General features: G+C 39.1%; 1 protein-coding gene across 6 annotated transcripts in view; it reads left to right on the top strand.

Annotated features, from left to right (window-relative positions):
- The window catches only part of CREBBP (CREB binding lysine acetyltransferase), a 97276-nt gene that overhangs the window by 71321 nt on the left and 13858 nt on the right, over window positions 1–12097 (top strand). For all 6 annotated transcript variants that reach the window (XM_075436032.1, XM_075436031.1, XM_075436030.1 and 3 more), the window contains 5 exons: window positions 109–197; window positions 5545–5625; window positions 6379–6435; window positions 7716–7793; window positions 8294–8361. In XM_075436032.1, coding sequence (XP_075292147.1) covers window positions 109–197; window positions 5545–5625; window positions 6379–6435; window positions 7716–7793; window positions 8294–8361 — 373 coding nt within the window. The remainder of the gene's footprint in view (window positions 1–108; window positions 198–5544; window positions 5626–6378; window positions 6436–7715; window positions 7794–8293; window positions 8362–12097) is intronic.

Raw genomic sequence — 12097 nt, 5'->3', positions numbered from 1 at the left:
GTGATAAACATAACAAGGTATTACAGTATCTATAAGCGTCGTGTTTGCCTAATTGATATTAATATAAGATTACATTTTAAAGCTTCTTTTCTCACCGTTGTTTTGCAGTATGAGTTTTCTCCACAGACCTTGTGCTGCTACGGCAAGCAGTTGTGTACTATTCCTCGTGATGCTGCCTACTACAGTTACCAGAATAGGTAAGTCCTTGACTTTGGGTCATGTGTGTTGTGTGTGTCCCCCGTGTGTGTGTGTGTGTGTGTCCCCCCCAGTATTCAGAAAGGGAGATCCTTTGAGTTCTCTGCACATACAGAGGAGGGAGGTTTATTAACTTTCTCTTTCCTTTGTCGACTAAGTCAGGAAAGGTTATTTTTATGTTATTGCATGCTGTCCTTTCGCAGGTGACCATTTAGTTTCCTGTACTGCAACTTGATACACACTGTACTTAAGTGCTTGCTATTGGCCAGGCTGCGCCACACATCACTGAAGTGAAAGTGAAGTGGTCCGTGTTTTCCACAAAATGAGTAGGAGGGCTGCTGGAGGGAGAAGGACAGAACTGCAGAAAGGCACTGAGAAATCATACTCCCTTGTTCTGGGAGAATTGTAAGAATATGCAGGTTTGTTTTCAAATTAGTGTCAGAATTTGCAAATTAAAAGGGTACACTGATTGATTGCAAAACTTACATTCTTTCTTGCTAGTTAGGACTTATTTCTAGTTAAAGTAGCTGTGAATTAGCATTGAAAACTACCCAGACTTCACAAGAAGCTATGAAGCCAATAATTTCTCTTTTTTTTTTTTAATTAAGACTAGGATTTGGTGTTTGTATGATCATTAAACAATTGTTATATTGTAATATTAATTTTCCACTTAACACTTAAATCAACAGTGCTATAATAACAAAGCAAACTTAGAACTTGGCTTTCATTTTGGCTTCTTAGATGTTCCACACTCCCCACCCCCCAAAAAAAAAGAAACACAAACCAGAAATGGGCTAAGACAAAACTTCCTTTTCCCTGTTTAAAACAAAGTTATGAATGGCTTTCCAGAGGCTTGGCAATCTGGAAGTCTGCCCAGCTTCGAAGCGCACAGTAAGCTGGCGTCTAACCGAAGTGGCAGAACCAATTCAGACAGTCGATACTTGTGTTTAGCCTCTCTTGGGCAACCCCTGCATCAGAGGTTTTATACAGCTGTTATGAGCTCCAAAAAAAGTCAGTCTGAAGAGAAATAAAGCAATTAAAATGCGTTTAAAGATACAGTACTTCAGGAAGTAAGGAAAAAATAACCCTTCAATACCAGCTCTGTGGTAGAATTTCAAATACTTTTCATATTACGTATCCAGGTAGTACTGCTATTGAAAAGAATAGCAACTTCAAAAATAATTGAAGAAGTGGTCATTTTTCTTTCAGTTATACCTTTCCTGTTTAAGTTAGTATTAAATCATTTGGATTACTCGATGGAAGGCAATGTTGGTTGCTAACAAGTGCAGGGTTGATGGGGCAGTGGGTTCCTCTGGGCTCGGTCATGCAATATTCCAGTTTCCGACCTGTTAGAAGTGTGATAGTCCATTTACATGGAGTTTAGTCTAAAAGGGTAGTAAGAAAAGAGAGGCGATTTGTCTAAGTGTCAGTAGGCCAGCAGCAGAACAGAAGTAGATGTAGATTTCTGTTCGTCCAGATACCTTGAGAAAGGGTTGGGGTTTGGGGATTTGAGGTGGTTTTGAGTAGGTGGTGAGGAGTGAGGTTTTCTATTTCAGGCCAACAAAATGACGCGATGAATGATTTTTTTTTTTTTTTTTTTCTGTGTTGGGTATTTTAATAAAATATTTCTGAAGATCAATTACCATATTTTAAGTGTGCATTTGGACTATCAGATCATAGAAAGCCCTTCTTACTCATCAACTGTGTTGCTCTAAAACAGTCGAGTTACCTGTTCCCTGTGACAGTGATCTTCAAATCTTAGATTTTTCTTAACCAAGTAGCAAATTAGTGAAAAACAAATTCTGTTGTTCCAGCAGACCTTTGATTGGTCAAATGTTCTTGGCTTTTTCCATTTACAGAACAGACAAAATTTGATGTACTCAGTCCAGCGTGTCACATAACTAAATTACAACTACGAATATTTAGGCACCATTGAATAAATGAACTCTGGCACTACAGTGATTTAAGTTAATTATTTGGTATAGAACAGTTTGACTTCCATAATAAAGCAGAAGTTCAGGTTAAAGTAAGTGTTCAGAAAATATACTTCGTGTGTGAATATCCACTTGAGAGAACTGATTGGTATTTCATATCAGTACTAGCATCCAATTACTAATTTATAATTTCCTTTGAATGCACTTAATTACAGTTGGAAATTCACTTGTTAATGCAGAGACTGAGCATTTTCTGGGCTTTGGTATTGAACCATAATGTTACTCTTTAATAAGCAGGAATCAGTCACCTGAACAGTCTGCATTTGAAAAGATTTTCGTTTCTGATGTGTTGCAAGAAGTACATCCTTTGGATTTTCTGCCGCTGTTATAACTAGAATATTGTATGCTTTCTATGGGTTTTGTTGAATATTTGTAGTGACCTGCAAAAGTCAGTGACTTACAAGCAAGTCTCCCTTTCTGAGGGTCCATATTCATAACAAGCTATAGCTATTGTTTCACCTTGATTGTTTTATGGACAAACATTCATGATCTTTAGGTGATTCATGTTCACTGTATTTCAATTTTGATTTCCTCATTTTAATATCATGCATTAAAGCTTGACTCTTGCTTAGCGTTAGGTTTTGGTTCTGCAGCGCGTGAAATCCTGTGCTTCCCTTCAGATCCATGGACGGCTGGAGCACGTGCTCACCACGCTGCCGATCCAAAGGGCTCATCCCTGCGGGACTGAGCTTCCTGCGGCCACAGTGTGGACAGAGGGGGGAATATCTGTGCTGGTGGAGCTAGTTAGATTTCTGCGGTGTAACTTAAATCCGGTATCGAAGGCAGCGTCGTTGCTCAGTTTCATGAGTGCTTTGAAAGCCCATAAATTATTCTGAAAATGGATCAGAATTAACCTTTTATGAGATAGTTTAAATGCAGCAGAGTATTAATAGGAGCCTTCTTATGGGTGTTTCTGGCTATACACTCCTGTGTTGGGGTCCTCCTGTGTTTGAACCCTTCCCAATCTGACTCTTAAAACGAGCAACCTTGTTAGTAAGGAAAATAATTCGTGGGGTTTTTTAATTGAAGAAAAATTTAAAGCAGCACATATAGAAAGAAAGGACATAGGCCAAAAAAAAAAAAGATACAAAATTCTGAACCTGTTATGTTTGAGTTTAAAAAAAAAAAAATTATTAGACGATACTGTACCAGTTTAGGGGCATGGGGCGAGGGGCAAGTGAAGTCAGTGTAAAGGAGATGTGCAATGTCAGTGTCCACTCCTGAAATTCTCATGTAATATTGCTCTGTAATAACTGTAATACATTTAACATTCCTGATGATTACAAATTAATGGAATACACTTTTTTTTTCTCCTGGCCTTGTTCTGTTGCATTATCAGCTCAGGTTTTGCTTGGGAGGGTGATGTTTTTAATCCCAGTTGAGTGACCCAAGAGAAGTCGCTTGCAGTTTAACTTGTGGTGGGCTGGCAGGCAGTCCTCCAGGCAGGGAGCATGGCATTTTAGCTCACATGGTTGCTATAAAAGTTGCAGCTGCCCCGCTGGTTACATGGATAAGTCAGTATGGGCTGTGTTAACTAGGACAAAATACACCTTTTTCCTCTTCTTGTCAGTCCAACAGTAGAGAGAGTATTCAGTGTGCTGCTGTGTTTAAGTGGTTCTTGGCTAGCAGAGGAGCTCTTGAAGCCGGAGCCAGCTGGCAGAGTTTGCAGAAGTTTTCAGGCTCTTGTAAATCATGCTATGGTAACACGGACCTGGCTCCAGCCTGGGGAGGACACAGATTGCTCTGCAGAACGTCTTTCCCCAATTCGTCGGGCGCTGCCGAAGGACCTGCCCCACTTGCTTGCGCTGTGTTTTGCAAGCATTTATGAAATGCGTAGTGGCGATGCGATGGCCAGTGTGTGTCGCAGGAGGAAATTCTGATCCGTACATTTCAATAAGTTCCTAGAAATGGCCTGTGTTGTCTCCAGGAAAGCACAGTCTTGGAGACCTGTCGCCTGGATTACAGTAGTTAAAGTGTATGAGTATGTGTTTGAAGGGGCAAGCTGCCATATTTACTAATGTCCATCCCTTAAGTTGTTGGTTCATTGTGACATTGAGTCTCGTGTTTGAGTACTAAAACTGCGTTTTACTGTGCTGCCGTTGCTGCTTATACTCTCTCACTCTTGGTCCTCCGTAAAGCTCCTTTATTTTGATGATCCTTTGTGATCTTACTGCATTTTACAGCTGTGGCCTCTCTTTGTTACCTTTGTTCACGTGTGAATTCATATCCTTTCCAAACATTTAGCCGCCGCCTTCTTTTTTTTTGATGACCCTGACGACTTTGGTTCCAGTTCATCTGAAACAAACAAACAAAAAAACCCCACCCAAAATCTGTGTAACTTTGACTTTTTTTTTTTTTCAAATGCAGATTGTATTATCAGAGTGGTACTCCCAATTTACTCAGCCTGGTTTGTAAAACTGCAGTACTGGTTTTGCTGAGTATAACTTGGATTGGCTCTTGGTCTGGTGACCAAAAATTGTAACTAGTCTCATATTCGATTTGTGAGGCTTAATTCCACATCTTTAATGTACCTGATAAATATATTGTATGTATGTATGTACAATATTTAATGTTGTTCACATATATACATATATTGTACTTATATAGATAAATGGCTGGAAAGTCTGACCCATAATTGCATTTCTGTTAAATGTTTGTCTAGAGTATGGATTTGGTTTCATTTATATTAAATAATACTAGCTAAGCAATTGGTCACATTTAATCTTATAATCAAACAACTTTTGAATTTAATATTTTTATAGATTTTTTTCAATACCAAGTGTTTCTGCTTTTACAGTTTTTACTGACAATTGGTAAATGCTTTCAGAGCAATTTCGAATTACTTCAATCTGTAATGTGTTCTTAAAGCTTTTTGTCAGGCTATTTCTTTTAACCAAAGGAAACCTGATCGGTCACAAGCCTGAAATCAAAGGGCATTTTTTCCAAAGTAATGCAAATCAAATCCAAATTCTTAAATTTGAAGTCTGCACAAACGTAGCGCTTGGTAGCTACTTCATTAATCCTCCCCAAATTTGGAATCTGACGCCCGACGACTTGTTAGTAATGTATCAAATGAGACCGAATGCTAATCTGTGCTTTGCCTTGGCTTTCTACTCTGTGTTGTCTTGGTGTTTGCGTTTTACCTCTTACGTCTGTGCTGTTTGTTCCCTCCCCTGTTCTCTAATCCTGCCCTCCCCTCTGTTCCTCCTCATTGTCCGCACTGACCCATCAATCAACCAACAACGCCCCCCCTTCCGTCGTGGTGATCTGCCCTGCTCTGGTTGGTGGCTCCGTGCTTGGGTGGCTGTGTGTTATGCTGGACCAGTTCACCCAAATATGGCCTTCTTGCTGACAGGTATCACTTCTGTGAGAAGTGTTTCACTGAAATCCAGGGGGAGAATGTCACCCTGGGTGATGACCCTTCCCAGCCTCAAACGTAAGTCGCTTCCTTTCTGCATGCCATGTTTTTAAATACGAGGGGTGATGTGTAGTCCTGATTTGATAGTAAAACCCTGTGGCCGGTGGTGGTGTTCAAAGGGAAGCGCCTGCTTTCTTACTAGCAGGAGATTTTTACAGTAACAGATGACTAACAGTTGTTACTGCGTTGGGTCTGTTCGTCTGCCCAACAATGTCACTTGTGTCTGGTTGCGCTACTCCAGAGCTGCCCGTAGAGTGGTTGCCAGGGCTGGCAAACATTAGATAATATGGTTGGGGGGGGGAATGGAAGCTGTATCAATAAATGTCACTAATCCATTGTCTTTTCAAATGAAAGACTTTGGCTGATCTGATGTCTCACCTTCTGAGGGACAGCTTTTGTTCATTAAACCAATGGCTTGTGTTTAACCTGGCCAGAAAACACGCTCTAAGATTTGAGGAATACGAGCTGTTTTGGAACGTGGCTGCTTTTACTGACGATAGCTTTGCTTGTTCTTTATGATTTTAAACTTATGCATTTACTTGGGTATCTCTTATTTTGCTTTTAATTTACACAGAAGGTGAAATGGGAAAATATTTTCTGTAGCTTAAAATAAAATGAAGTGAATTGCTTTTTCTGAATAGAAAATAAATACTCATGCGCTTTCTTCAGACTTGAGGTTTGTTTGTTTGCTGCAATTCAGAAAAGCATGATGTTGTCTCAGCCTCTGATGCAAAGGTACTACTGAGTTTTATATTAACTCTTTGTCTCTAGAACCATCTCGAAGGATCAGTTTGAAAAGAAGAAAAATGATACACTAGATCCAGAGCCGTAAGTACCAGGCCGTTAAGATAGTCTCGTCACTTTTGCTCGTCCTTTAGCCAGCTCTTCAGAAATTAGGCAGCAAATAAAGTAGTCTTCCTGTTTTGCCTGATCTCTGCCCAAGCATGCTGCAGAATCTTTCTCTAGAGTTCGTAGCACACCATACAAACTTGATGTCTGCCATTGATATTCATGGGGAAAATGTGAGCCTATTCTAATGGCAGTTTCCAGTTGTGTTTATTTGGGTGATTCCTAAGGCGTGTCCTGCAAGGCAGAAGCTGGCTGAGAATGGCCCTCCGTCGTACAGACCCTTTCACACCAAGCCCTGGGTACCTACAGGGGTCTTCTGCGTTTTCCACTTCTGGTTTAGCCAGACTGCTAAACCACATTTTTCTCTTCACCCGAGTGCTTAGTCCACTGAAGGGATGCATCCTCCTTCCTTGTGTTCATTACCCTCGGGAAGTTCAGTAAAAGCCAGGTTGAACGTTTCTTGAGCAGCACTGTGCTACTTTCCTGCAGTCTACTTAAGAGTAGCTGAAACGATACTTTATCTTACTGTTGCTTTGTTGTCTGGCGGTTTGATACACAATACATTTGAATTCCTTTTCTCATCTTTGCAAATACTAAATGGAGCTCCTCCCCTAGACCTTTACAGGTAGACTGCTGAGAGAGACCCCAGTGCATTTGACTTCCTAACCAATGTTGCAGTCGTGACTGGGAAAACCATCAGAGGTTTTCCCATCCAAAAAGAGAATTTCAACTTACTATTTTGATTTAAAAAAAAAAAAAAAAAAAGACTAAAGCAGACCCATGCAGGCGAAGACAATATATGTTTTCTTGGCGCAGTGGTTCACGAATGACTGCTTTTTACACTTACAGTAAGCTGAGCAACCACTTAGCCAGCTTGTGGTTGTTACAACAATTGAAAATTAAATCTGTAGAGGTACTGTTGAGCAGAATACTTTGAAGCTGAGAAAACTCAGAACTCTTGCTTAGGAAATGATAAAAATGATCCAGAAAAAAATTGTGCTTTAAAGCCCATTTCACATTTTTAAACTAGTATGTTTCACAATTTTTTTTGTATATCTCTTCTATTTGCATGTGAGATTGATAGATGTATATCTGGAGCTATTCTGATGAGTAGTTTTTTTAAACTGACACATAAGTGGGGCCTTGTGAAGTTGATTCAACCCCTTAGCAGAGGGTTGGAAGGTCCTTCTTTCTTGCTCAGTTCTGGAAAATTACTTGCCTAACAACAAAAGTGATCGGCTGCTGTTTTTTCTTCTCAGGTTTGTTGACTGCAAAGAGTGTGGTCGGAAGATGCACCAGATTTGTGTATTACATTATGATATTATTTGGCCTTCAGGGTAAGATGTTTGTTATGTTTTTTTACCCCTTGTATGATGAGACCAATGTAGTTTGTATAATTAAGACTTTCTGCCTTCCCTCTTTAATATGCACTCACTACCTTTTAAGAGCTGGGTACAAAAGGACAAAGCGCTTCTAAATAAAACACATTTTTCGGTGTTTGAGGTCTCATTTCAGTATATTCAGATGAAAATGTGCATGAAACCAACTTGTTCATATACGCAGATTTCTGTGGTTTCTTTCTAACTACTAAACAATGGAAGCTGGTTGGAGGTAGGTTTGTGTACTACAGAACACAAATACAGGTGTAACTGCTTGGCAGAATTAAACCAGCTCATAAACGCTTCAAGTCCCTCGAAAATGAAGAGATACAAGCTCTTCAGATCCAGAGGAAGAACATAATGTACTCTGATATTTAAATTATGAGTTCAAACATGGGGCTTAATCTAGCCAATAAAGGATTTATGCTAAGGTTTTGGCAATTTTTTTTTCTCAATAGGTTTGTCTGTGATAATTGTCTGAAGAAAACTGGTAGAACACGCAAAGAAAACAAATTCAGTGCTAAAAGTGAGTTTGATATTTCTATTTGTATTTTCATCTTTCATCTTCTCCCTGCTGCCCCCAATAGATTTTTTTTTTTTTTTTTTTTTTTTTTTTAATTGAGACTTTCTGTTGTCATGATCGACAATACAGGATCATTTGCAAAATGGGGAGTAGTGTCACCCAGGGCTTTAGTAGCTGTCGGAATTTTAATCAACATTTTAAAGACCTGCTCTTTATATGTTTTTGTGTCAGTCTTAATACTGCATGAGGTATTTGGCATCTGTGTACTTTATTTTTCCTAATATTTTAAAAAAAGAGGGGAGGGGAAACAGAACAGGAGAAACATAAGGCTGCATGGACTTCACTGGCTATATTTAGACGTGTTTCCATGTAGTGTTGAAACTGTAGTAAATTACTGTCAACTCTGCCCTTCAAATAACACGTAGTAACAAGTTGTACTGCTTTTCAGGTGTACTGTGGTAGTGCCAAGTACTAAAGTATTTGAAGAGCTTTTCCTGCTTCTAGAATGGACTGTGGTGTAAAAACTGTCCACTGGAATAAGTAACCAGTTGTACTACGTGTCTAGATTTTCTTGGAAGCAACCACTGTCATAATCTTGTTGAAATGTTTACTAAAGAGAGTGCCAAAAGGTGCCAGGTCAAGTTATCTCAGTCACCTTTGTGATCCCTACAGGTGTTCTTTGCAAGCATTTAGCATCGGCGAACACAGTTCGGTAACTGTTGCTCGTACACGTTTGAGAGTGGAAGAGTAGGGGCTAGCATTGAAAATGCGGTGTCAGTGGCATAATATAGAAAAATAAAGTGACTGTAGAACCAAGAAGGCGATTCAGACACTTGAAAAACTAGAACTTGCAGGTACACTTGATTCATCCCTGGTTCTTCTCTGGTCCTTGGAAGTTCTGGGCATTACCTCGCCATATTGTGACTTTGCAAGCCTGAATCTTCCAAGTTGTCATGAAGGAGTGGTTTTGCATGAAATGTAACTTCTTGATAACTTCGTGTGTGGTTGATTGCATAATAGGATATTTGAAGGGGGATAATTTGGAGATAATAGTGCTACATGAGACGTATTAGGTTACAGTAATCAAAACGGTCTATGGAGTAACCTAACGCATGCAAGATAGCATTGTTAAAAAGATTAAAATTAGTCTTATTAAAGACAGATTAAGATTGTATGAGAACATTAATAGAATGATGAAATAAAAGTGTAGTCTTAGATAACCATTTTAAATAGATGTCTCTCCTATTATATGCTGACTTTACAGCATGTATTGATGTAAATTAGCTTAAATAAGAACGTGATTCCTTGGATATATGCAGTTGTTCCGTGACATTGCGTAAAGTCTGAGTAACCAGCCATTCAGTTTGAGGTAACCATTCTATTCTTTGGGGATCTGGACAGGGAAATAATGGTGCTTTTTTCCTTTCCATTGATCTCCTTTTCCTCCTCCGTTCCGTGCTGTTTGGCTGTCTTGTTTTCTTTTCCCCTTGATGATTTGAGTCCTGCTGCTGGCTGTAATCCACTGGTGGGCTCAGCTCATGGGGGTAGTTTTCTTTAACAGTGCTGTAGTGGAAACACAAGAGCAGGGAAGGAAACCCTGCTCTTATTGTCAAAACCTTGCTCTTGCTGCTGACCTAAAACCAGATGTGAGCAATCAAAGTTTGAGACGTTAACATGTTTCTTCTTCTCTCCCCCTCCCTGCTATAAGAACCTTTAGTTGCTGAATTGCCATCAATATTTCTACACTCTCTCAAGCATGCTGGCACAACTGCTGATAACCAAGATAGTGTGTCCCTCAGCTGCAAGCTATTGCTCAGCTGTTCTGCTAACATTTGTATTCCTGACGTATATTAAGTAAAATCGGTCATCTTAATCATATCACAAGCAAGTTGCATAAAGCTGACTGATAGCATGCCAAATATAACCTATAAACCTGTGTACAGCTGGCTTACGCTGTGAAATTCCTGACTTCTGAAGTATTTTTCTTGCTAAGAAAATCTACAAATATTACTTAACCAGTAGCTAATGCAGAGACGTTCAAAGATGGAAGATATCCTGACAAGTAAGTCACTCAAGGTGGTTTCCTGACAAAAAGTCACAGTAAGCCACAAGTCTGACTTCCTTCCTATCTGTCCGATTACTCATCCAGTAACAACTGTCTGGCCATGGCTGCTGTAACAACACTTCTGTACTCAAGCGGCTTGAAAGCCTGCTATGTTGTTAGCAGTTTGGATGCCTTTTTTCAAGTCTGCACTGCAGTTTTCATTGAGACCTGAGCTTTTCCTGGAAGTAGGTATGTTAGAGGTGTCCAAGAAGCAAAATCCAGTTGCTTTCTAAAAGAATTTGCACGTTCTAATATATCAAAATATGCAGCTTTTAGATCCTTTCCTTACAGTGCATGCTACCTGTTTCTTTATCTTCTTATCTGGTCTTTTGTTTGTTTGTTTTTGAAGTCTTAGTGCATTGCAGCATAAGGAACGAAGCAGATATCCTTTGGTTGCTTAGCATTGGAAAGATGATAAAATGAAAACACAACAAGACAGAGTTAACTAAAATGGCTTTCTAAAAGTGTACCATCTCATTCACTGAAATAGAGCCATTTGGGTTTTTTTTCTGTTTGTCTTCGGAGAAATCAACAAAACAAAATAACTTCTTCAGAAAGTATTTGTGAATTTTCTTTAAAATTCTTCAATTTGCTTTAAAATCAGCCCCCTTCTATTACAGATGGAAAACCCAATATATTGTATTGGGCTGGTAAACACTGGGAAAGGCCAGTGTATTGGAATTGGTAAAGGGCATAGTGTATTCTTATGTTAATCTGCCTTTAAATTTAATTATTGACTCCCAGGTAAATGATACTTAGACTGTGTTGTGCTGGTTGTAACCACAGAATCTCACTGGACAAGGGGACAGACTAAAAGATGTAAAACAAGATTGATGCATTTGGCAATATGTATAAACTGACTGTAAAATAAAATTTTATGTATATAAATCCCTTAGAAAGTGAGATCTTCCTTTGAGTGTATGTCGCTTTTTTCTGCAGTATTGGAGCCTGAAAGAATTTTTAGCATAGATATTTCACTGCAGCAGTCTGTATGCAAGCTTAGTCGTCAGGAAGAACCATCAACAGTCTTGTGTCAGTATCCAGATAACTGAAAAATGAAGAAACAGAGCGCTGAACATTTTAGTAAATTGCACATCTGTAGATTGTACCATCACTTTGGAAAAGATAGCAGATTGATGATAAATATGAGGTAGAAATACTAGTTACGTAGACTTGGTACAGCAGGATAAGAGAAAGTGTCATAAATCTTCAAGTCAAAACGATGTGCTACTTCTGTTTTTGTAATTTAAACCAAAATCTTCATCTTAATTTCTGTAATTTGTTCTGGATTTATTTGAAAACAGTCACATCCTGTAATACTACAAAAACAGCTATCCCCACAAAAGCCAACTGTAAATGTAGAGACGGAGAGAGGGGATCTGGACAAGAAGCGGACTTGAACTTCCGAAGACCTCCATCGCAGTGCAAGAACTATTTAAGCTTTATGTGCAGATTACTGTAACTGTTGAATCTAAAAGCTCTCTTGAAAAGAAAAGTAAAGAAAAAGCAATGAAAGTCAAAAGGCTTTTCATTTCTGTTGATTTGCTTTGCTTTGCTTGAAAAGGTGTGGCATTGAGCCAGATCTGTGAAATGATGTAATCTCTGTCAAAGAGCCAGATAGTGTTTTTGTTAGGA

The sequence above is a fragment of the Opisthocomus hoazin genome, chromosome 15 (assembly GCF_030867145.1).
Source record: "Opisthocomus hoazin isolate bOpiHoa1 chromosome 15, bOpiHoa1.hap1, whole genome shotgun sequence".
In the NCBI taxonomy this organism is placed as follows: Eukaryota; Metazoa; Chordata; class Aves; order Opisthocomiformes; family Opisthocomidae; genus Opisthocomus; species Opisthocomus hoazin.
This window is presented reverse-complemented; position numbering and strand designations above follow the sequence as displayed.